Source organism: Lemur catta, chromosome 11 (genome assembly GCF_020740605.2).
Source record: "Lemur catta isolate mLemCat1 chromosome 11, mLemCat1.pri, whole genome shotgun sequence".
In the NCBI taxonomy this organism is placed as follows: Eukaryota; Metazoa; Chordata; class Mammalia; order Primates; family Lemuridae; genus Lemur; species Lemur catta.
The window spans coordinates 26,227,114-26,251,808 of NC_059138.1; the positions used below are offsets into that span (position 1 = coordinate 26,227,114).

Sequence of the window (24,695 nt, forward strand, 5' to 3'; positions counted from 1 at the left end):
TTAGACTTATTCATTAAATAAATTGATTTTGTTTAGATGACTTCCGGCAAATTAGTATTTGGTCAGTTTGTCCTAGAGGGACATCCACACATATCCTTTGATATCTGGATTTGGCATTCTCTTCTACAAAGTTGGGGAAGGTCACTTCAACTCCAAGGACATTTTATTGGTTATGTTACAGTTGGCAAAGGCTGAAGCCTAGCTTCTTAGAGTTTCTTCCTTTCAGACCCCAGAAAAATAAAGAGTTGTCTGTGCTCATCTCTTTTTCTTATGTCTCTTCATGTCAGTTGGAGCACCAACGTGGCCCAAGATCTGCTCCTAGGAGCGCCTGTCCTCATCTCCTTCTAGTTCACACTCTCTCTTTGGACTTGATTTTCCATATAAGCCTGTGTCAAGGCTATTGCCAAAGTTGTAATTGGCCTAGGACAGTTTCTTTCTATGCATTGGGGCAAACACTCTTTGTGTCTTTCTTTACATATTTCTTCCGCGTCCAGAAGGTTGACATTAGAGTTATAAGAGCTGAGAAGTCAGATTTGTATTTAGGAAAAAACAGGCAAAGTGGATCCTGGCCAATTTGGATGGTGGCTTCTTAGATTATCCTAGCATGGGGAAAAGAACAACTGTGATTTAGTCTTGCTCTTTAGAACACTGGATTAGGATTTGGAGGCCAAAGTCACTACTAATAAATAAGAAGTAGGAATAATAATAATAATATCAACAGCTAATAGTTCTTTTTTTTTTTTTTTTTTTTTGAGACAAAGTCTCGCTCTGTTGCCCGGGCTAGAGTGAGTGCCGTGGCATCAGCCTAGCTCACAGCAACCTCAAACTTCTGGGCTTAAGCAATCCTCCTGCCTCAGCCTCCCGAGTAGCTGGGACTACAGGCATACGCCACCATCCCCGGCTAATTTTTTCTATATATATTTTTAGTTGTCCAGATAATTTATTTCTATTTTTAGTAGAGATGGGGTCTCCCTCTTGCTCACGCTGGTCTCGAACTCCTGACCTTGAGCAATCCACCCGCCTCGGCCTCCCAGAGTGCTAGGATTACAGGCGTGAGCCACCGCGCCCGGCCAGCTAATAGTTCTTGAGTACTTATCCTGTACCAAGTATTATTTAAGTATTTGTATTAACTCATTTATTCCATACAATATCCCACTGGATATGATTATTTTATTTTTTAGAGGCATAGAAAGGCTCAATAACTTGCCCAAGGTCACCCTTCCAGTTAGTGCTGGGAAGAGAATTTGAATACAGAGAGTCTAGCTTTGGAGGTCATGTTCTTGAACATTACATCATTTTCCCCTCAAAAAATAGGGAGGCAGGAAAGAAACTTAGCTATTGATGCCTCACGTGTATTAATTTATGCAGTACTTCCAACAACACTGTGGGGTAGAAACAATTACTACACATACTTTACAAGTGAGAAAACTGAGACACAGAAAGGAATTAGCTAGCACTGGCTTTTTTCAGTTTACTGTCTAATGCATCTATTTTCCTTCAGAGGAAAGAATGACAGTGTAACTTGGGTATTCCTAGACCCCCATCTAGCAATAGTACCCCATCACATGATTAGCAATACCACTGGTAATGGAAATAATAAGTTAAATCTTCATATGTAAAAGGAACTAGTAGTTAATGCACATGTACTCAGGAACCATAAATATTAACTTGGCCTCCACCTATTTCTGAAAAGAAATCTCTAAAATTCCTTAGGTTTTTTTTTTTTTTTTTTGATGATTAAAATTATTTCTTTCCTTGTCACAGAGAAACCAGAGCTCCCTGACTAGGCTAGCCAAGGTCTTAAACAGAGAGGTCATAGGGCATAGTTCTAGGGAAAACAGGATGTGCATGTTCCATTTCCCATCTCAGAATTACAAAAATATGAAAGATCTACAGGCACCTTTCCAAAAACTATAAAACAAAACTGCTGATAACACCAGTCACTATCATGCCTCCGTAGTGTTATCTCTGGAAAAGACGAATACTCCAAGACAATTTTGGAAGGAGATGTCAGGGTCCAGATTTATTAATTCAGATGTAAAATGGCACTACTGCAGTTTTTAACTTCTTCTAAGTGTTCTCAGAAACCAGCTAACATCTCACTGTTATAAGTCAGAGCTGTTTTTAAAGGTTTTTGTTTTGTTTGTTTTTAAATCAAGCATCTGCCTAGGGAGTGAGGCTGCTTTCAGAATATTTCCAGTCCCTGATAGGAAGGCTGCCATGCAAAGCCAACAGTCATTTCCTGGCTCACAAATGACCTCCCTCGTTGATAACATCTACAGGTTCCGTAATTTAATCCCGAGAACAACAGAGAACTCTGAGATAGCACTGTTCATGTTAGGATTATTAATAAATATTTATTCTCAAGGATTGACAGCTTCAGATTTCTGGCACACTGTATAAAAATCTAAAAATATTAAATATATTCCTGTTTTATTCTTCTCCATAGCATTTACCATCATCCGACAGATTATATATTTTTTTATCTATTTGTTTATTATCTGTCTTTCTCTATATGAATGTGAGCTCTTTGAAGGCAGGGACTGTGTCTGTTTTGTTCATTGCTATATTCTTAGTATTTACCACAGGGGCTGAAAAGTAAGAAGTATTTGCATACATTTGTTAAGTGCATAAAGGATTGAATAACTGCATGTACGTAGAAAAATAATTAGAACTCAATCAAATGCCAGTATTTTGGGATGTTGTTGTAAAAATTAAAAATGTAAGAATGGTGAGAAAAACATTAGTATTTAAAAAAGGACAGAGACACATTTTGGTTCTTAGCTGATATGGACAAAGGAGAAGAAGTAAACATAAGAAAAACAAAGGTAACCATTCATTGCATTTAAAGAAATTATAATACCGAATAGGAAATTCCAAGGTTTTTACATACTGGAAACTTTTCTGTAAACACACATTAGATTGAAGAACAGATTTATAAAGTATGGTTTGGAAAATAAACTTATCCAAGAACTTCTGGGATACAAAGCAACAAAAGCCAAACCTCATTTACTTATTCACAGTATTAGACATCATATTCCATAAGAATAAAAGTAGGATGGTTTTCTAAATTTTTTTTCCATTGAGGGAAATACTGAAGATATTTAACTTTTTAATAATTCATAATATTCGTTTATAATATATGGGAATATTTCATATGTACACTATTCATCTGTCTTGTCTTTCTTTTTACAACTAGATTATAAAATTCCTATTGAATAACAAAGTCTTAATTTCTCTGTATCCATCCCTTACCAAATTAGTATATAGTATTACATTCATGAGTACAGTAACTTATTGACAATAAGTTAGGGTCTATACCTGATTTCACCACAAGATTCTTTGGATATAAGTTAACCATTGTGGATACCTCTATCTTTTCCTAAATATCCCAAGTTACATTAACCAGTTTTTTACTATGTTCTCTTATTGTGACAGATCTACAGAACAGTAACATAGCATCCATAATTAAGCTTATTTGTGGCTGTTTGTTAAGGAAAAGAAACATTCACCTCATTGTTTCTAATGCTGATGTAGTAAACGCTCAATAAATGTTTATTGTATTGACTATTTCAATTTTCAGAATTAACTTTAAGAGAAATTCTATGTATAGAACCCCTTGAGATTTTCAATAAATTATACAACATGACCACAAAATCTAATTAAATCTGGATCTTTACCCCAAGAGTCTGGTCATGGGTATTTGTGTGTTACGTTTCTGGCTCCATATTTTTTAAGAACTGATGATGAAAATTTTGTGTTTCACAATAGAGAAATTCTAAAGCATTCTCCTCCTTGATAATCTAAACCCACACTAGAGATCAAGCTTTCCTGTCTAATATCTATCCTCTTTCTGCCCTGCAAGAGGTTGTGAACATCAAAGAATAGTTTTTTTGATGAGTTTGGAGCTCCTGAAATTCTCATAAGTTCAAGAAAGTAATATTATCCTTAAATTTTACAAAATAAAAGATTATTGCTCTGAAGAAATTTGCCATTAAGAAGAACGTGAAAGGAAATAGATGAGTTTACTCCTGTGAAATAAACTCTTTAAGAAATGTTTGCTTAAGAAGGCTTGCTAAAGTTCTCTCCTAGGTTTTTTAAAATGAATTTTTTTAAGCTTTCATGCCAATTATGTAATCTTCTTTGGAAATGCGATTGTATGCATGTGTGGGTAGGTGTGTTTAAACTTTCACTGCTTTCAAGACTATTGTCTGTCTGGGATGAAAGTCTCATTACTGCATTTTACCAAATTTCTAAATGTCTGAAATGCTCACCAGCTTAAAAGACCTTAAGAGAAATTAACACAGTAACGATTTAAAAATCAGAATACACCTTGTACCAGATGTTGGTTTTTAAAACCATTTTCCAGTAAAAGGAACCAAGTCTTTGGAGAAATGACTGATTCACGGGCTGCAGCAGGACATATGCAAGGCGAGCCTAGAGATTTGTAGTCCCAGTAAGTCACAGAGGGCTGGAAAATAAACAAGCAAGCAAACAAAGAAAAGCAACGATGAAGGCATGTCAAAAAGACACCAGAGCCAAAGGTCAAAGCTGGAATCATCTAAACAACAAAATCAGTAAAGTAATATTGAATTATAACCCAAAGCATAAAATAAAATATCCATGAGTCCAGACTGATGCAAATAAATGAGTGAATAAATAAATAAATGGGCATGAAGAGACAAATCTCCCTGCAGAAGAATTCTAAGTAAGTCATGTAGCTACTGGACCTTCAAGGAGGTAGAGCATAACTTCCTACTCCATAAGTGTGAACCGCGCATAGTGACACCTTTCCAAAGAGTTCAGTATGGAACCAGAGAATAAAAGAATAAAACCTGACAAGAAAAGTGCTAAGTCACGTTGATAGTATATGCTCGGGTTATGATGTGATGCAAATGATGCTTTATCTCTGTGTGCATATTCTTGCAAACCATGACTCTAGTCTAATCAGGAGGAAAACATCAGGCAAATTCCTATTGTGGGACATCAAAATAGCTGACCAGTTCTTCTCAAAACTGTCAAGGTCATCAAAAATAAAGAAAGTCTGAGAAACTGTCATAGCCAAGAGGTGCCTAAGGAAACATAATGACTAAATGTAACATGGTATCCTGGATGGGGTCTTGAAACAGAAAAAGGACATTAGTGAAAAACTAAGAAAATCTGAATAAACTATGGACTTTAGTTTTTAATAAGCCTGAAGGAACACATTCTCCAGAGAATATAAGTTGATGGCTGTTACGTGGTTGTAGCTAGATATAAAGCCTCACATACTAATTTATATAATCTCACCAAAGTGCTTTATGCTAAGAATGTTGTATCACAAAACCAATCAGCATTACAATGCAGAAAGTGAAAATAATTACTTTTTATGCAGGATGCATTCTTCCATAAATAAAAATTCCAGTTTTTTTTTTAAATATAGAGGACTGAAAAATAGACCAAGTTTGGGACTTAAGGCTCTTTCTTGATACATAGCTCCTCAAACTCCTATCCTTGCCTTACAATTATTACTATTTCCTTCTAAATTCAACTCCTTTGGAATTTTATTTACATCTATTGCTTTAGCTATTGCTTCTCTGTTGTTGACTCCAAAATTCACATTTCTTAATCTTCCTCATGTTTCAGGAGGCATTTCCAGCTACACTGCAGAACAGATGCCCTGCTGAACAAGTACAAATCTGAACCCATTATCTCCTGCTAAAAGACCTGGTCCTCCTTCCATGTATTTTTTAAATCATCAAAGGTGTAGCCAGCCTCCCTCAAACTAGAAAGCGTAAGTTCATTTTTAACTTGTACTCACATCCTTTTCCCATATCCCATTAATTTCAAATCCCATCAATTCTAAATTAGAATTTCTTAAATATTTCCTGGCCTTTGCAAATCCTATCCCATTCTCCAAATCTAAGATCTCACCATCTCTGCAAAGTCTCCTAAGTGGCCTCCCTGCTTCTAATTATTTTTCCTTCTCAAATACAGAATCTTATCATTGCCAGAACAATGCGGATCAAATTCCTTAGCAAAGCAACCAATGCCCTACACATCTGCTCCAAGCTAGTCTTCTAGTCTCCTTTCCCTAAAAGTAGCCCTCTCCCTTCCACACACACTCCTTCCCTTCAGCCACATCTAGCCCTTGTTGGTCCCTGAAACTCCAAGCTCTTACAAACTTGTGTGACTGGAGCGTGCAGCTCATGCTGCTGAATGCTCTTCCCTCCAATATTTGCTTAAGAAATTGCTCTTACACGCCAAGTATTCCACCTGTTACACCTTCCTAGATCCCCACATTCAGAATTGGCCGCTTGCTTTTCTGTTCTCTCAAAACATTTTATTTCTGCCTTTCAGATTATTTATATTATGTCTGATATTACAATTAAACACATACTGCCTTGCTTCTCAAAAATGGTCCGTGAACCTACATTGTCAGCACCTGAAAGGTTGGTGGAAATGCAAAATTTCAGACTTCAATTTAGACCTCACCAAATCAGAATTTGTCAATAACAAGATCCCCAGATGATGTGTATACACATATAATTTTGAGAAATTATGATATACACCTCTGCCAGATAGTTCTTTGAAAGGTCTTACTTACCTCTGTAATGCTATCTTCCCTACCCACACCAATTATAGTGTTCTACATATAATTTTTATTTAATAACGATGTGTAGAATAAAACTTGAGGGCTTAGTGTCAATTATAAAATACTTGATGCCTGGCTATAATAATGTCTTCCTCATAATCCTTGTCATGAGGTTGATGCTTTAAATTGGGTTCTTTTATTACTTGAGTACTTGACGTGACTTTTTGACAGATATTCCTTATACCAAATTCCACAGAACAGCAAAGGAGGCTTTAGTGTATAATTAGCATTATGACACTTCATTTAACCAAATATTATTCCTTCTTCCTTTTCTATTAAAAGTTATTTTGCATGACTTCTTTGAAATGCAATGAATGAAACCTAGTCATATCTGGTTTAACATTGTATAATAAGGCTTTGGGGACTGTGAACAATCTGAGAGAGGGAAGACAGCCATTGATTTCTAATTTATTCCAAAAATAATTTCGTACTAAGTCAGCACAGATGAGAATTAAGGCTTGAGAAAATATAATTCACTAACATGAGAAAAAGAAGCAACTATCTCTCAATGACTTATTACTTAATGCCAAAAGTATTTTAAAATTATATATCTCCTATTCATAGCATTATTTTCAATAATCCTGGGAGATTTATTAAACCCAATCATAACATTCCTGTGAGATATTTATGAGGCAAGTCTTATCTTCCATTTTTAAATCAAGCAATAGATAATCTAATGACTTTGTTCAGGGCATTCCAAAAAGCAAATGTGAGGCATAAAACTCAAGACCTTTCAGGAATAATAATACTGACATTTGGGGGATATTATGAGGATCAAATGAGTTAATATTTATAAAGTGTTTAGAACAGTGTCTAATATTTGAAAAGCTTTCTATTATAATAGCATTTGTTTAATGAATAGATAGGTGAGTGGTAGCTAGATACAGGCAGATAAATTCCCATTCTAGGTTATGAACTTTCAAGAAACAAAATGTGACATGTGTCTTGCCAGCCTATTGTTTAAAGCTTCTGAACAGAGTGATGTAAGTGCAATTCAGAAAACACAGGAAATAATCTTATAATCTTCTCTTCTAACTCTGCTCCACACCCTCATGTTTCTTCAATAGGCATTGCCCCCGAGAGGAATATGACTCAATAGACGTCCAGTGGAAGCTTCGATCTAAGGAAAAGAGAGGACTTCATAGTCGTAAGCCTCAGTTAAAAGCATGCGCATTACCTAAAACCAGGCTCAGCAGTTTTATCTTATTGGCACTACAAGTGTATTTGCTGGAGTAGGTGACATTCTGAGCCCTGAAATATGATGAAGGAAGGCCTCCTGGGACCCTAAGTGGGCTCTGCAGATAAGGAGGGAACTAGGTAACACGTAAACAGGGCTGTCGCCTAAGACAAGTTTCATCCACTTCACAATTTTCCTAAAATTGGCCCTGCTCCCAGAATCCAAGAGTATATCAGAAGTGTCTCCTGAGGCCAATAATTCTGTCATCCATGACACGAAGAATATTTAGGTCAATGTGAAACTATGCCAAGTACCATTAAAATGCATTGTTCCTACGCATCTAAGAAGCATATTTTATCTCACATATTTTAACAGAATTCTGTTAAATCATAGTTTTATCTAGTCTCATAACATCAATTTCCTACCTTTCCAGAGATACTTGGGACATAATTTGCTGTTTTTCTTTTTGCTTATTTACTACTAAAAATTTGTATAGCAATCCCATTTTCCTTGTTTTGTTTGTCCTTATTTAAAATAATTTTTCTCTATTTTATTAACATTATTCATTTTAAGATTTATGTATATATTTTATAATGTTTAACTTCTACCATATTGGTTCCCAAGAATAAGATTGCTGCCTTAAAAAGTGTAAGTATTTTAAGTTTTGTAGATTTTCCAGATTGCTTTCCTAAAAAAGTCTGTAAGATTTCGTATTTCCACCAGCAATACATGAGAGCTCCCTTTCTCAGAATCCCCACCAGCAACAGGTAATATCACCACTTTGGGGTTTGGCCGGTCTCGTGAATGTAAAATGATATGCTATATTTTAAACTGTCTTTCCCTCACTTTTTGTGAATTTTGGCATCTTTTCTTTGTTCTACCCTTTAGATTTGCATTTCTATGAACTGCTTATTCATATGCTTAGCATAAAAAGTTTTACAAATAAAAATTAAGTTTAAAAATGGCATTCAGTATAATAAAATGTTTTAAATTGATGTGCAAGTCAATTTTTTAATTGAAAAAATAGAAATTTTGTGTCATTTTTTAACCTCGTCAGATTAAAAAAAGGTGGTAACATCTAATACTAAGGCACGTGGACAACCAGCACTCTTGATGGAAGTAAAAACAGGAACCATCTTTTTGTAGAGAAATTGGCAGGGAGAATAACAGTTTTAATATTTTTACCCATTGGCCCAATAATTTTGAATTATCAATCAAATCTCCAAGATATAATATAATTGAATATTACACCAAAGTTGCATTTTACAGCAACAACTTGGAAAATTCTAAATATCTATTTAGAAGGAATTAATTTAAAAATATGGTATACCCATATAATAAGATACTAAAAAGAATAAAGCATATATTGTCCATGCACTTTCAGGGAACTAGTATGATATTGTGGTTAAAAGTTCAGGTTTGAAGATAGATACAGTCCTTGGATCAAACCTCAGCTCCACCGTTTATGACAGGCACTGCTTTGGATATGTGGCTCTCTAAGCCCCAGTTCCTCACCTGTGAAATAGAAATATCTATCATGGACTAGTAGTGAGAATTAAATGAGTTCATACTTATGAAATGCATAGCACAGTGCATTTAGCACAGTAGTTCCCCCGTATCTGTAGGGGATACATTTCAAGAACACCAGTGAATGCCTGAAACTGTGTATATAGTACCTTACCCTAGAAAAGCTGTTTTTTCTATACATACATGCCTATGGTAAAATTTGTTTTGTCAATTTGGCACAGTAAGAGATTAACAACAATAACCAATAATAAAATAGAATAATTATAACAACATGCCAGCATCACTACTCTTGAGTTCTGGGGCCATTATGAAGCACTGCAATATTGCAACAGTCTATCTAACTGTCAAGAGGGCTACTCGGGGACTAACGGGCGGGTAGTGTATACAATGTGGAGATGCAGGACAAAGGGATGATTCACAGCCCAGGGTGGGATGACACAGGACAGTGTGAGATTTCACCATGCTACTCAGAACAGCATGAAGTTTAGAACTTATAATTGTTTATTTCTGTAATTTTCCATTGATTATTTTCAGACTGTGGTTGGCCCTGGGTACTGAAACCATAGAAAGCAAAACCACAGATCAGGGAGGATTACTGTACTTAAGAAAGGCTAGCTTAAAATTATTGATTTTAAGATACATTAAAATTTTTTGAAAACCATGTTTATATGGCAAGACTTTTATCATATACTGTTTTTAAACAGGCAGGAGGCAACAGAGCAGGCAGTAAATGTCTGTGTGCACCGTGTGTGTGTGTGTGTGTGTGTGTGTGTGTGTGTGTGTGTGTGTGTGTGTGATGCTTAAAGAGATGTCTGGAAACATGCACATGTTATCTCTGGAATTTAGAGTAATTTTTCACTTTTGTATTTCCAATATACACATTTTTTTGAGACAGAGAGTCTTGCTCTGTCATCTAGGCTGGAGTGTAGTGGCATTATCATAGCTCCTTGCAATCTCAAACTCCTGGGCTCAAGCGACTCTCCTGCCTGAGCCACCTGAGTAGCTGGGACTACAGGCACATGCCACCATGTCTAGCCAATTTTTTAAAGGGTATCAATGTTTTGCCCCAGCTGGTCTTGAACTCCTGACCTCAGACGATCCTCCTGTTTCAGCCTCCCAAAGTGCTGCAATGACAGGCATAAGCCACCACACCCAGCCTGTATTTGCAAAAATCTGACTGAATATTCTATCATAAACATGTAACATCTTTATAAACAGGAAAACCATATTCTAAAAATGCAGTTAGAATTTGCATCCAGGTAAAAAAATATTATCCTCTGCAGAAAAACAGACATTTCACTCATTGTATATCTTTCAAAGTCTTGTAAAATGCCAATAAAATGTTGTATAGAAATGAAAATGTACAGAAAATTAACCTGGATCTCAATCATTTTAAAATTCAGAGTGTTTCTGATGTTAGATAGAGTGTCTTAAAAATACTCAATGTGACAAGGTAATGGGATTTCTTTCCATAAGACAAGAAACAAAAATCAATCTCATCATGCCATACTCATGCTGCGTATGGTTATGAATTAGAGATTTCAGGCACCAGATCAAATAAAATCTTGCTGATAAGTTTAATATACTATTTCTCCTGAAGGCAGACAAATAATGAATAGAAATCTTTGAGCAAACAAACCAATGAAAGTGTAAACACTCATTAGTCCTGAGAAGTTGGCTCTCTGGATGGGCCTTCAGATTACTGTGGAATGGGTCTGCCATTCTGGCATTCCTAGCATTTCTACAATGATGCAAGTATCAATTTTCCAGAAGAACCTTCATTTGCTTTATGCTATAACTATGAATTTAGATTTTAATGCTATACATCCATAGAACAGTTCTCAATCTCCAGAAAACCTAACTTATTATTAATAAAAAGAGAGATTTGGTATTGGTGAGGTTTGGTGAGATGGGGAAATTTCTTGCATGCCTGATGCAAAATGCTTTTACCTTTTCAGATAGAATTTTGACAACATGAATGAAGAGCTTTAAAATTGATTCTCTTCACTCTGGTAATTTTAAGTTTAGAAATCTATGCTAAAGGAATAATTAGGAATATGGACAAAGATTTATATGCAAATGTGTTGCCAGTGCATTATTCATAACAGCAAAACATGGGAAATAGGATAAAGATCTAACTATGAGGGAAAGATTAAGTAAATTAAGTAAACATTAAATAAATCCATATAAGTTTATGCAGCCGTTGAAATAACGTTTACAAAGTTTTTACGGCATGTTTTTCTGATATATTAATGATAGTAAGCTAAAAAAAAGCAAGATAGAAAATTATATAAAATATAGAAGAAGCTTATAAAGAAATATATCCAAAATTAACTGTCACTGTTGGTGGGGCTACAGGTAATCTGCCTCATTCATTATTACACCTTTTTTGTACTTTCCAATTGGAATAGAACTTAAAGATCATGTAATCCAAAAATCTCTGAAAGGCAACTGGAGAAATTAAATAACTTAGTCATGGTTTCACATGGACAATGCAACCCAGCCAGTGTTCTTTTCCACAGTATCATCTTGCTTTTGTGGGGGGGCCCTGTAATTATCATTTGCAATAAATCATGGGTCTGTATTTTTGCCTTGACCCTACTACCTTCCAGCAAGTTCAATGTGTCCTAAGACAGTCTAAATTCAGCTGTTTGTTGCTATCATTTTCAAATGAGATCATTGGCCTTGACTGTAAAGAATTAAGCTAAGGTGTACTAAGACTTTGCCAGTCAACTCATAATTAATGGATTTAGCATCTACGTAAATTTAGTAGTGGGGCTTTCTCACCAATGTGGGAAGGCTGATTCAGGGTCTAGGTGAGACAACTGAGGAATTGTTTGGCCATTAACTACTTAAAATAGCAAACAGGCAAAAGTTCTTTGTGCTGTTGTAAGAAATGCTGCGCTGAAAACCCATAATAACAAAGTAACTAGCACAGTGATTCTCAACAGGTGCTCCCACGACCAGCAAATGAACATACCTGGAAATTTGTTAGAAATCCAAATTCTTAACCTGCCTCCCCCTTCTTACTGAATCAGATCAGATCTACTGTGAGTAGGACTCAGTAGCTGTGTGACTTAACAAGCTCTCCAGATAATCCTGATGCACGCCACATTTGAAAATCACCATCCCGGCAAATCAGTAGCTACGGTGGAGTTTTGCCAAAACCATAATTTTTAGCAAACATTCAGGCAGGGATTCCCTTTACCTTCTGATAATTATTAATAAAAAATATAGAGCTAGATGCCACCCCCCCCCCAGTCGCCTGGCTCTCCACATCCCTTAATCACTTGTTTGGTCACTCTGATAAGGAGGTGGAATGCCAAACAAGATTTTTTAAATTCCAAGAGTTCCCCCGCTCTAAATGGAACATTTTGTTTCACAAATGATGAGATTCACATATGGCTTTTATATTTTTCCTTAGAGAAAGAGCTGAAATGAGTTATCATTATTATTATTAACTTGGTGGTGATTATTACTAACTTGTTCTTTGAAAACAGAAGTGTCACTGGCTTGCTTGAGGAAATCTGAAACAAGCTGTCAGAGACCCTTCGCTAGGGCCAGGGCCATGTGAGTTCTGTTCCTCAGTTGGTCGTGCTCGGATAGTCCTGAGCACGTTTCATTTTGCTCTACCAGGCAGCTATTTCCTATCACGATCACTAATTTTTTTCCAAAATTTCAAAGAAGATAGTGGCACTTAAATATCTGAAGGAAAGATTCAACTATTTTATTAGTGTATTCGTAGGTTTATTTTTTCAATTGCTTATGCATTTAACTATGTATCTACTAGGTATATACGAGGCATTGTCTTATTACGCACAACAACCTGTAAATAGATGAATAAAATACTCCCTGCTTTACAAGTTTATAATATAAAAGAATAGATGAACACATAAAAATAAAAACGACATAAAGCATACCCTAGGCATCAGAGATGCATGAATACTGTGTGATGAGGTCTCAGATAGTTTGTTCACTATTTCTAGTTTGAGAGGAATTGATGGGGGAATTCGTATATTCATTTGAACTTTGAGAAATGACAGAAAGGAGGAGGGAACTCTAGGAAACAAAATCCTCCACAGCAATACAAGGTAGAAAGCTCTGAAATGTCATCAGGCAAAAGTGAGTAGGCCAATCGCAGTAGTTCTCCTGCCTGGCCCCCATTTCTATCAGTTGGGAGGCTCTTGTAAAAAATAATGATGTCCCAGCCCATCTCCCTACCCCCAGAGTTTGATTTGATTTTCTGGAGTGTAGCTTGGGCATTGGCTTTTTAAAGTTCTAAGTTCCTTAAGTAATTGGAGTATGTGGACAGGCCTGAGAAGGATGGCTATAGCAGGGATGGGAAGGTTTCTGACTGTGGCATGGGAAGCACTGAATGCCTGGCTAAGAAATACATGTTCTGCTTAGTAGGAAAGAACAGGGGAGTATTTAACAAGTATTGTGATAGCACAAGGGAGAAGCAAACAACTTAAGGAAGGTGAAGCCATGACAGGACGGAGGCCTGGTGAGAGATGAGTGTCATGGTTGGAGGAAAGATAGGATCTGACAATGAGCTCTAGAGCCTGAGAGGGTGAGGGAATACGGAACCAACAGCAGACACACGTCGGGCAGGAACAACAAATACTGCTGGGGTGGCATCATCAGTTCTGTTTCCTACATGTTGAGGCAGTGGGACTCGTAAATCAAAGCATCTGTCAGGTACCTGGAAAATCTTGACTCTAGAAATTCTGCCCATAAGAGACAAATTAGTATGCAACATTATTTAGGGGATATATTTAATATCTCCTAGGGGGATTATTGAGTCTGCAGAGTAGAAAAATTTCTTGATTGAATATCAAGAGAGGGGGGAAAAATGATGACTAGGGAGAAATGTCTTGGAGAATGCCCATATTTGGAGGAAGATCACAAAAAAGGAGGGGTCAGATGGGTGGGAGAAGCAGGCTAAGGCAGCATTACCGAAACTAAGGAGCAAAGAGTGTGGAAGAAAACTCCCAACCCTGCAGGCCCTACTCAGTGCAAGGATGGGTGTTTTTTCCACTATGGCTTGTGAATTTCATCAAATTTGGTAAACACTGTCAGAGTCAAACCAAGGAAATTAAGAAACCACCTCAGTGAAGTCACGTCAATGATTAATTTAGTATTTTCAAAAATTTATATGACTTTTGGGAAACATCAATATTCTACTCACACTCAAATCTACTTTTATGCCAAAAGTAATGCAACCATAAATATCATGACTGGATTTTTGAAGAAAAAGGAGTTTCTTGGTAAATTTTGAAAGGACAATTTTAGGAGGTAAGGGGGGGTGAAAGTCAGATTATACAGCACTAACTGGAGAGAGATTGCTAAAGAGAAAATACCCACTTTTCCTTAAATCTTTGTTTCCCAAACGGTAGTTTGGACATCCACAAAGAGATGCTGTTAGGAGGAAGTAACTTCAGCTACAAAAGAAGATGAAAGATCAGGGGAAATATTAATATAACTTGGAGAAAGTCAAGTCCAAAAAGGGAATGATTTGGGAGGTTTCAATAATGTTTATATTAATAGTACTGAGAGTAGAAAGTAAGAGTGGTACAAAAATTAAAAGGCAACCCTGGAAATATAGTTCGAAGCTCCCAAACTCCTCCCAAATTGAGGAAAATGTCAAAAATATTTCAAGCAGCTAAATCTGATAATGTATTAACATAGAAAACACACTGTATTTGAAGTCCCCTAGCTCCCTTTTTAGTTAATCCACAAACACTGTGGCTTGAAAGGTCCCATATGAAGGAGTTTGTTTATCTTTCCTGGAGTCTTTCCTCAATCTAAATATAATACGGATATTATTTGTTTTTACAAATTAAATCTGCCATTCAAAGCACAGTTTAGTCTGTGGCAAAACCAAACAAAAATATCTAATTTCTGAAAAAAAACATCTTTTCTGTTTTAACGATATATATAAAAGGAACAATGACCTAAAATAAATTACTTATTAAATTTTCAATGCTGTGCCTTTCTTTAAAAATAAAAGAAAGTACATTTAGCAAAAACAGTTCATAGAAAGTATCTTCAGAGTTATAGTAAACATTTCCCAGCTTTGGAAATTTCAAATACCCAATCCGGTTTCTATGAAACTTAAAAAAAGATCAAACAATTAGAAAGAAGCTAGGTTTGAAGGAGAAATGCTAGGGATTTCAGTAAACATCTGGTTGCCATTTTCAATTGTAAGAACTAACCCACTTAAGGAAGCAGTTTAGTTTCTTTGGAGTAAAAATGAGACACTGGCTTTTTGTTCTCTTTGCACAGCGAAGGGTAAAGAAAACATCAGAATGGAGAGGTCACTCTAAGCTCAACTTTCATAAATAACAAAAGTTTTTTTCAAAAATTAAAGTAAATTGAACTCAAGTCCTTGTAGCATAAACAACTCAACTGAGTTAAGGTTAAATAAGCATTCCTTGAGCTCCAGTGTGCCAATTAAAGAACAAATGCTGTTTGGTCATAAATATATCAGTAATTCTATAAGCACTGAGGAAAATAACAATAAACCCGAGCACACAATTACCGTGTGTCATAATACAATAAAATAGAACGGTGCAGATTTATAAGTTTCTTTGATTCAATTTCTTTTTTTTCACCCCAGTTTGATTAACTAAAGTACAGAAGCACTTCTGATATTTTCCAAAGCCTATTACTTGCATAATAAAAAACGCATGTCAAATGTGTTCTGGGCGAAACACCGACAAAGTGAAACACACTGTGCCTTTTAAATGTGACCTTTCGTCTTTTGTCTTCCTGCTACATGGTCATGGAGCATATTAAACTCAGGAAAGCAGCAGGGTGCTGGTGTGGGGCTGGAGGGGGAAAACGAATGAGAAGAGGAGAAATTCATTAGGCTCTCAAGTTTTAAATTATCAGTAGAAGCATCTGCTATAAACATGCCTGCACCACTAGCCATGGAGGGCCACCTCCAAATTTGCCTGGGATTGATGTGTCTCCACTCCTTCCTGGCTTGTCATTTCCTCTGTTCCACCCATGCAATACCAGGCTGCAAGCAAAGACTAAAGAAAAGGAATCCTCATGATGATAGAGATTTAAATTTTTGTCTTGCTTTCTCTCATTCTGTGTGAATAAGTCTTATATTGCATCAGAGAATGTACAGTTGAAGAAAATTTTATCAATCGTTTTACTCATTGTCCTACATAATATGGCAACTCTCTCTGCAGCATCCCAGACTTGCTTCTGTTCCAACAAAACTCCCCCCTTCTTGAAATGGGTTGTTTCATTGCTGAACAACTCTGATGGATACAATGTCCATCCATAAAATGGTCCTAGTTATGCCTTCTAGAGCTACCAAAAATAACTCTTGGATTCAAGTATCTCTTTAAACAATACAAATATTAAAATGTTGGTTCATCTACTCACAGGGCCTCCCAGGAACTTTCTTTACAATTGAACAATCTACTTTCTCACTCCTGCTGCAATTCTGGTTTCTGCTGCAACTGTAGAAATATGCCCTCTTCAAGTATACATAAATAATTCTGATTCAGTGATAAAATACACTCTGTGTTAGGGTCTTTTCAACTACTTAGACTTGACCCTGGGAGCAGGTTAAAAACTTTTGAAAAAATATCAATTCTCTTTTAGGCTCTAAAACAATGACTTACTAAATAATACCTGGATGAGATGAAAGAGAATAATTTGACGGTGTCTTTATCTTTGCCTTTGGAGAAGTATATGTTACAAAAATCCAAGGTCATAAGATATATTTTTCCAAAGCCAAGGATTAGAAGACCACAAAAGTGAGTATTTTACATTATTCTAAGAAAATAACTAAAGAGCATAACATAGAGGACATAAATGGGAACTAAATAATATGATAGGGTTTTGGATTCTTTCTCCTTACTGCCTTCTGTGTTCACAAGCAGCCAAAGCTCCATGCTTACTTTTATGTGTTCTTTACCGGGGAGCATCCTTAGGGAACGCTATGTGTTACACTGCTTTATGGAATATTAAACCTTCAGTGAATTAATTATCACCTCTCAGCAGAAGAACGAGGTCTCCATCTCCTGTCCTGGCCTCTCTGCTTGCTTGAGTTTCTGCTGAATACATCCCTATGAAAATTTCACAGCACCTAATGAACTAAACTTATCTGCCCTTTCCCAAAACCAATAGGCTGAGTAACACTGGTGAATGTGACAGGAGAGCCTCAGAAGCAAGGAAAGAGTAAAATTCTGAAAAAGGGACCCAAGCACTGTGTTTCTCCCCAGAAGTCTCAAATCATTTGATGTATAAAATATCAGCCCTATGTACTACTGTATTTATGCATTATCTTTGTTAGAAGAGTAGATTTGAGCATAAGTAGAATATCAGTGTTCCTCTAAAGTTATATAAAAATAAAAGTTTTATAAATTAAGTTTTAATGTGAATAGCCTGAGGCAATTCACTATTTAAGGGGCCCAAATATTGATGTACTATTTTATCTTCATTTATTCATGCACTCAATAAATATTTATCGTATGCCCCTAGGTGGAAGGCATGATTATAAGTGATGAGCAGAAAAGACATAGTCCCTGACCTTAAGGAGCTCATTGATTTTTTTGATGTGAGGCTTTTCTAAAGGAATGATCTAGAAGAGTGTGTGTGTCAGAATTTCAGGAGGGTGTACAAGGCAGATCTTCTAAGGAGAACATATAAGTTGATGGAGTCTGACTTGAAAAACACATATCAAGTTCATTTGACCCAAAATAATATCCAGGAGGGGCACCCCTACACTACTCCATATTCTAAGTGTACCTCCCTACAAAGGACATATTATATTCTCCTTTCTGTAACTATTTCTTGACAGCAGTAACAATATTATCTCCCATTTATGGGGTGATTACTATGTACCATTCTCAAAACAATCAATTTGCAGATGTGAAAACTGAGGCTTTGGGAGGTTAAGAAACTTGCCCAAGGTCATGGACCATGAATAGGTCACACTAGGGACTCCAAGCCAGGTTCTGTCTAACTTCAAAGCTTATACTTTTTAATTCCCATAGTCTACTACCCACCCCCTTCATCCCAAGAAAGCAATCGTGGTTAAGCTCTTCTTACTTACTAGTAATTTAAATCTCAACTTCCTTATAGCTTCTTTTTTAATACAAATAAATGAAAGAAAAATATGAAATACGTTTTCCATTACAAAGGTTAAGATTGATCTGTAGTAGATGTTTCTTTTCCAGACAAACTTCAGAAACAGCTTTTGGCAAGTAGCCACCATAAATAAACCTTCAAAATTAGACTAAATCTCAAGTGATGCATTGATAGACATTTTTAAAAGTGCCAGTGAATGTAAATAAAAATATAAGAAGACAGAAATCTATTAAATTATAAACAGGGAAGGAAATAGGTTTTTCTTTTTTAATATATTTTCCACTACATTAAGTAGTGATCTGTATCTCTCCCTCTATTAACTGTATCTTTTAATAGTGTTTCCCAAGAATGATTTGGGTAAATTAAAGTGTCCTTATTAGGAAGGAGAGGGCAGTGAAGCAGCATCATTTAAAATATCATTCTCCAGAATACAATATATCAAGTTTACTATCAATACAAATACCAATCAATAGTATTTATCATGGTATTAATTCTAGCCCTTCATAGAAATATCTTCACTATATCATGCTGTAATGTTACACACTCAACTCATATTGGAAGGCTGCTATGAACCAAGATATGACATCCATTCCACTTGCAATACAAATATTGCTCTGACCCTTGACCCATTGCATAACTCAGTGTTGTTTACTTAATATTCCCTTTATTGTTTCAAATATACTACTTTGGGCATGTGGGAAGTTAGAGTGAGGAATCATAATGGTCTCTTCTTCCTCAGAGTAAAACTTCTATTATTTTCTTTTGTTGTTCTAGGTCCTTGGAGGCTCACAGCCAAACTAAGCCTAAATTATGGTGGCTAAGAGGAATATCCAGTTTGGACCCTAATTTTATATTTCCATTTTAGTAATTTTGTTATTATATGTTTTATTGTAAACAACCAAATCCTTTTTGAATGAGGTTTGGTACAAGTTAAAAAATGAAATATCTCAGTCCCAGAATTTAATCTTCAGCTTGGTATAGGATCAAGTTACATAGAATTTGTCTAGATACAAGGGTAAGCAAACTTTTTCTGTAAAGGGCTTAATAATAAAAATTTTACATTTTAAAGGCCATACAGTCTCTATTGCATTTAATCAACTTTGCCTTTGTAGAGCAAAAGCAACCAAAGGCAATACAAAACCAAATGAGTTTAAAATTTTATTTATAAAAACAGGCAGTAGGCTAGATTTGGCCAGTGGGCTACACAGATTGCTAGCTCTTGGCAAGAAAATTGATACGGTCTTTTACTTTTTGTATTCCTTCAAAAAGTATTCTATGTAAAACCCCCAAGTTACAAAAAGACCAATTTGAAATTATAAGAGTGACTCTAATTCTGTAGCTTTGATTGCAGGTTTGCATTTTGTTTTTCACATGGATTATCATATACAAAATTTGAAAGTGTCAGATGTATTCAGAAACTGACAGAAAATTGCTAAATATGCACTACTCTTCATATATACATAAACAATTCTTATCCAGTGATAAAAGTTTACTCTGAGTCAGAGTCCCTTGGACTACATAACACTTGGATTTCACTATGGGAATAGCTTAAAAACTTTTGGAAAATGTTTACTCTCTTTTAGGCTAATATGACTGAAGCACTGATTTACTAAATAACACCTACATGATAGGAAAGAGAATAATTGGATGATGCTTCCCTCGTTTCCTCTAGAGCAGCAGTCCCCAACCTTTTTGGCATCAGGGACTGGTTTCATGGAATATAATTTTTCCACAGAGAGGGGGGGGGGATCTGGGGGGTGGGGGAGGATGGTTTAGGGATGATTCAAGCACATTCCATTTATTGTGTAGTCAAACCTCTCTGCTAATGATAATCTGTATTTGCAGCCACTCCCCAGCACTAGCATCACTGCCGCAGCTCCACCTCAGATCATCAGGCATTAGATTCTCATAAGGAGCACACAATCTGGATCCCTCCTAGGTGCAGTTTATATAGTAGGGCTCGTGCTCCTCTGAGAATCTAATGCCCCACTGATCTGACAGGAGGTGGAGCTTATGCAGTGACGCAAGGGATGGAGAGCAGCTATAAATACAGATAAAGCTTTGCTCGCTCACCTGCCTATCACCTCCTGCTGTGTGGCCCGGTTGCTGCCAGGCCACGGACTGGGACTGGTAGCCTTCCACAGTCTGCGGGTTGGGAACTGCAGCTTTAGAGAATTACATGTTCTCACAAACACAGGGACGTAAGATATATTTTTCCAAAACAAGGGATTGGAAGACCATAAATGTGCATGTTTTCATTCTGCTACATGTTATAGGCCTAAATCTGTAAAGACAATTGTCCTCATACTGTTCTCAAAGTCAATTTAAAGTTGAAATGCTGGTTGTAAATGCCTATACAGTTAAACCATAACTAGTGCAAACAGACTTTTGCATCATTTTATTTTCAATATTCACTCTAAAAATTGCTACTCTTTGAACCAATACTATATCCCTCAAAACAGTGCTCCCCAAACTGGGTAACACCTAAGAATTTATACTTGTATCCCTTTTTAACATATAAAATTCTGGACCTCATTCCCAGACTACCGGATGAGGTAAAATACTGGCTTGTCTTTACTTTGTCTCCTCCCATAATTCTGATGGGGCTGGACAAAGTGATTAAAACCTCACCACATACTACCCTGAAGTAAATATCATTACTCTCTTCAACAGATAAGAGAACGAGGGCTCAGAGAACCTAACTTGCTTAAGCTTATATATTCACAGCCCTATAGTCTTTCCCAGTAGAGCCATCAACTTCTACTATGTCACTAGAATGGAATTAACCGGGGGGTGGGGGGGGTGGTAAAAAAAACACAACACCCATATTCTAATTTAGGACTCGAGATCGCCTGTTTTTCCTTTCAGTAAGTGTTTAGTTAATTGGTAATAGGAAAACTAAATAAACCATAAAGCCCAAAAGTTACTCTACCACTATAGACTATCTTTAATAGTGAAGTGTTGCTTATCTGGCCTATGGCCCTTTTAATTTTTCTAATTTTCATCCTTTTCTTCCTTCAAACAGTTAAAAAAAAAAAAGGTGGCTCTGAGTTGGACAGAGGCCACCTGTGCCTTCAAGTATGGCACAAAAGAGTGGGGGTCAGCAAAAGCGATAAGGGGTCATGTCAGGAGAGGAGAGGAAAGCAAGCAGAATGGACAGGTAGAATAGGGACAATACATTTCATATTTATAGCCCTATGATCAAGAATGCATTTTATCAATGTGTCAAATCTGCACCTGGGTACTCAGTAACATTTATGGGAGTATCCATTTTTGTTTAACTGTAATATTTGCAAATTACAGGTTAGCAAACAGCTAACAATGGTAAAATGGATATTGCAATGGTAAAATGAAGTAGAATCAGTCTCCAGATCATTCTGAATTATGTCCCCCTCCCCTAGCTGCTTGACATGGGGAGTTTAAGTTTAAATGTGCCAATATAGTTGCATATTCTGTGTTGATGCATATACAGTAAAATAAACATGAGGTAAATATGTGAAACTAAAGTAAAACAAATTTTGTAAGAATCACATCTCTAGAAAATATTTTTTGTATTAAGTACCGCAATTCAAACTTAATTTGTAGGTTAAATTTGTGGTCATGGAAAATAGGCTACAATTAAAAATGGCCTTTTTTCCTATATATAATCAAGGAAATGTTAGATTTACAGTCACAACTTTTTTTATTTCAGGTATTCAGTGCACATTGTTCTGACAGTGAAAACTACAAAATCAAATGAGAAACCGAAAATCAATTTTTCATACTCATGAAATTGTGAAATTGCTACCCTTTCTTGAGGCCTATCCAGAAATAAGACATTATTATACAGAGTAAAAGAAAAGAATGCCAAGAAAGAGTTAGGAAGTAGATGTTTCAAAAAGCTGTGGGAATGTGGGGGAAAGGAACAAAATCAGCATTTACACTTACAAATTCTGATGACACCGTATAGTTATCTTGTGCTACTGGGCCCAGCAGCTCCTGTGGCTGCCAGATTGTATTGCTTTCAGGTTGTCTTTGCACAACCTTAATATTTGGAAGCTGCAGAGTAATCCTGCTTTTTCTTGTAAAACTGACCCAAGGACATCAAGGGAGAGAGGAGATATAATCCATCTGCTTTGAGCTGCAGCAAATTGAAAATTGAAATTGAATTGATGTTGAAATGTACAGATAATCTATGTTGTGCCCATAGAAAGTCAGTGGCAGCACCAAGAAGGTGGGAGAATTTAGGAATTTTGGAAAATAGTGGCATGTTATCAGGGCCAATTTGCACAACTCCAGGAGCACGGCTCACACAGCAGCATACAATGGTTATACAATCACCCGTTCAGTAATGGGATGAAATATTTTGTGAGATGAGAAAGAGACTAAACATTTTATATCTTTCCTTTATACCAATAGCCATTCTACTAAACAGATTTCCGAATATCATTTATGGATGTTTCAGAACTTTAGATTGGTCCCTGTCAATACAGCTAACCCCAACGAAATTATAAGGTTTGCAAAATTGGTTTTCAGCTCTCCTTAATATTCCATAGTCTGCCTTCTTATTCCCTTTTATTTTTCTTATTTGCTTCCAGAAGCTCAGTGCTTTAAATTTTCATACTACTGCTAAAGGGCAGGGATAAATAAATGTCATTAGCAAACATCCACCTTCATGGCCCAGACTGCGCATTTTAAAACTTTTCTTCTCATCAAAGCAAATCTTCTTGGGCTCTGTTCCCTAGGAGCTTTGTAAGTAGCTTACAATTTCACTGTGAATATGGTAAAGGGTGATCGTGACTAAATAACCCCCCAACCTTCTCAGAAACATCTTCCCAACTTGCGTTCATTCACCGGCACAAACCGGCAAGGGGATACCTAACTGAGGAAGTGCTATGATGATGGCAAGATAGTTTTGACAACTATAGTGGCACTGAGATCTGACTATTCTCCCCCAAAGCAAACCATGGCTGAGAGTAGCAGTTACATCCAAATTATTTCTCTCCCTCCCCTTTTAATAAACAGGAAAATAGATATATTGTATAATGCTGAGTGAGGGTTCTACATCATTGTAGCTCTCATGATAGATTCACGCAGGACAATGGGTCAAGAAAGGCAGAGCAGAGAAAGTGAGGGTTGACACACAGGTACCATCACCCATCCTTCCCTCATATCAGGTATAAGATACAGAGTGAGTCACTTCACCCCTTGAAGCCTCAGTTTCCTCTTCTGGAATCCAGGGTGGGTGGAAATCACTACATTTTAACCTTAGGGTATTCAGTGGGCTGCCATGAGGGTCAAGTGTGGTCATGAATACAGAGTTTAGCACGGACTCTGTCACATGGTTAGTTGCTCAAGAGATGTTAGCTCTTATTGCCCTTTTGACCCTCATCATCTATTCAACTTTATTTTCAAATAACTTGTTTAAAAACTTGTCTCTTATTTTCCTCTTCAAATGATAAGAATAAAAGTATTTGACAAGTAATGGTGTATATGATAAATATCCATACTTCTTTCATATTTAGAGCCAATCTGTGAATCACATTTAAGCTGTCTTCTGGAAACAATTTCAGCACATTCTACTTGCAGTCAGATGAAGTGGCAATTTTCTTAAAATATGGAGCAGTTTGGTGCTGGGCAGAACATGTATTCGGGCTCATAAACATAAACATTTTTTATGTAGCGTTTAAACATGAACTATGCAACTCCAAATTGCTACAAAAATATAAACAAAATAATTTCAGGAATAAAGAGACACAGCTAAATAAAAATCGAGAGGAAGTAAAATAAAGGAGTTTTCCATGATGTGAGAAAAATTGGGTTTTATAAATTTTTTTGGAGGGAGACAGTAGCACATTTCTGGAAATTATGTAACATTATATGTCAAGTGACTTTGGTAATTACTTCTTATTGTTCTAACCTTGTTCTAGCAGCCCCAGCCCAAGGCCAGCATCGAGCCTTTCTTCAGCGATGACAACCGTATAGCCATGCTCCGTGAGAACGTGCTGGTGGAGCCGAAGCTCTGATTTGCTGTTGGCAGGACTGTAGAGTAGGGCCCTTCGGCCATGACCACCAAAGTGTGTCTCAATTGCTTCTTCAATCTAAGAAAAGAAAGAAGGCATAAAAATTCAACATGAAAAAGTGGTACATTTCCCTGGAAGGACACTATTAATGCAAATCAAGGGCCATTCAGAAAATTATTCTTTCAGTTTTTCTCTAGAAATGAAAGACAGATTCTCCAAAAGGCTGACAAGGGCAAAGACG

At 36.4% G+C, this 24,695-nt stretch overlaps 1 protein-coding gene across 2 annotated transcripts in view; it reads right to left on the reverse strand.

Moving 5' to 3' along the window:
• The window catches only part of CPED1 (cadherin like and PC-esterase domain containing 1), a 265,832-nt gene that overhangs the window by 216,902 nt on the left and 24,235 nt on the right, over nt 1-24,695 (reverse strand). For both annotated transcript variants that reach the window (XM_045564532.1, XM_045564531.1), the window contains exon 2: nt 24,352-24,532. In XM_045564532.1, the coding sequence (XP_045420488.1) occupies nt 24,352-24,532 (181 nt within the window). The remainder of the gene's footprint in view (nt 1-24,351; nt 24,533-24,695) is intronic.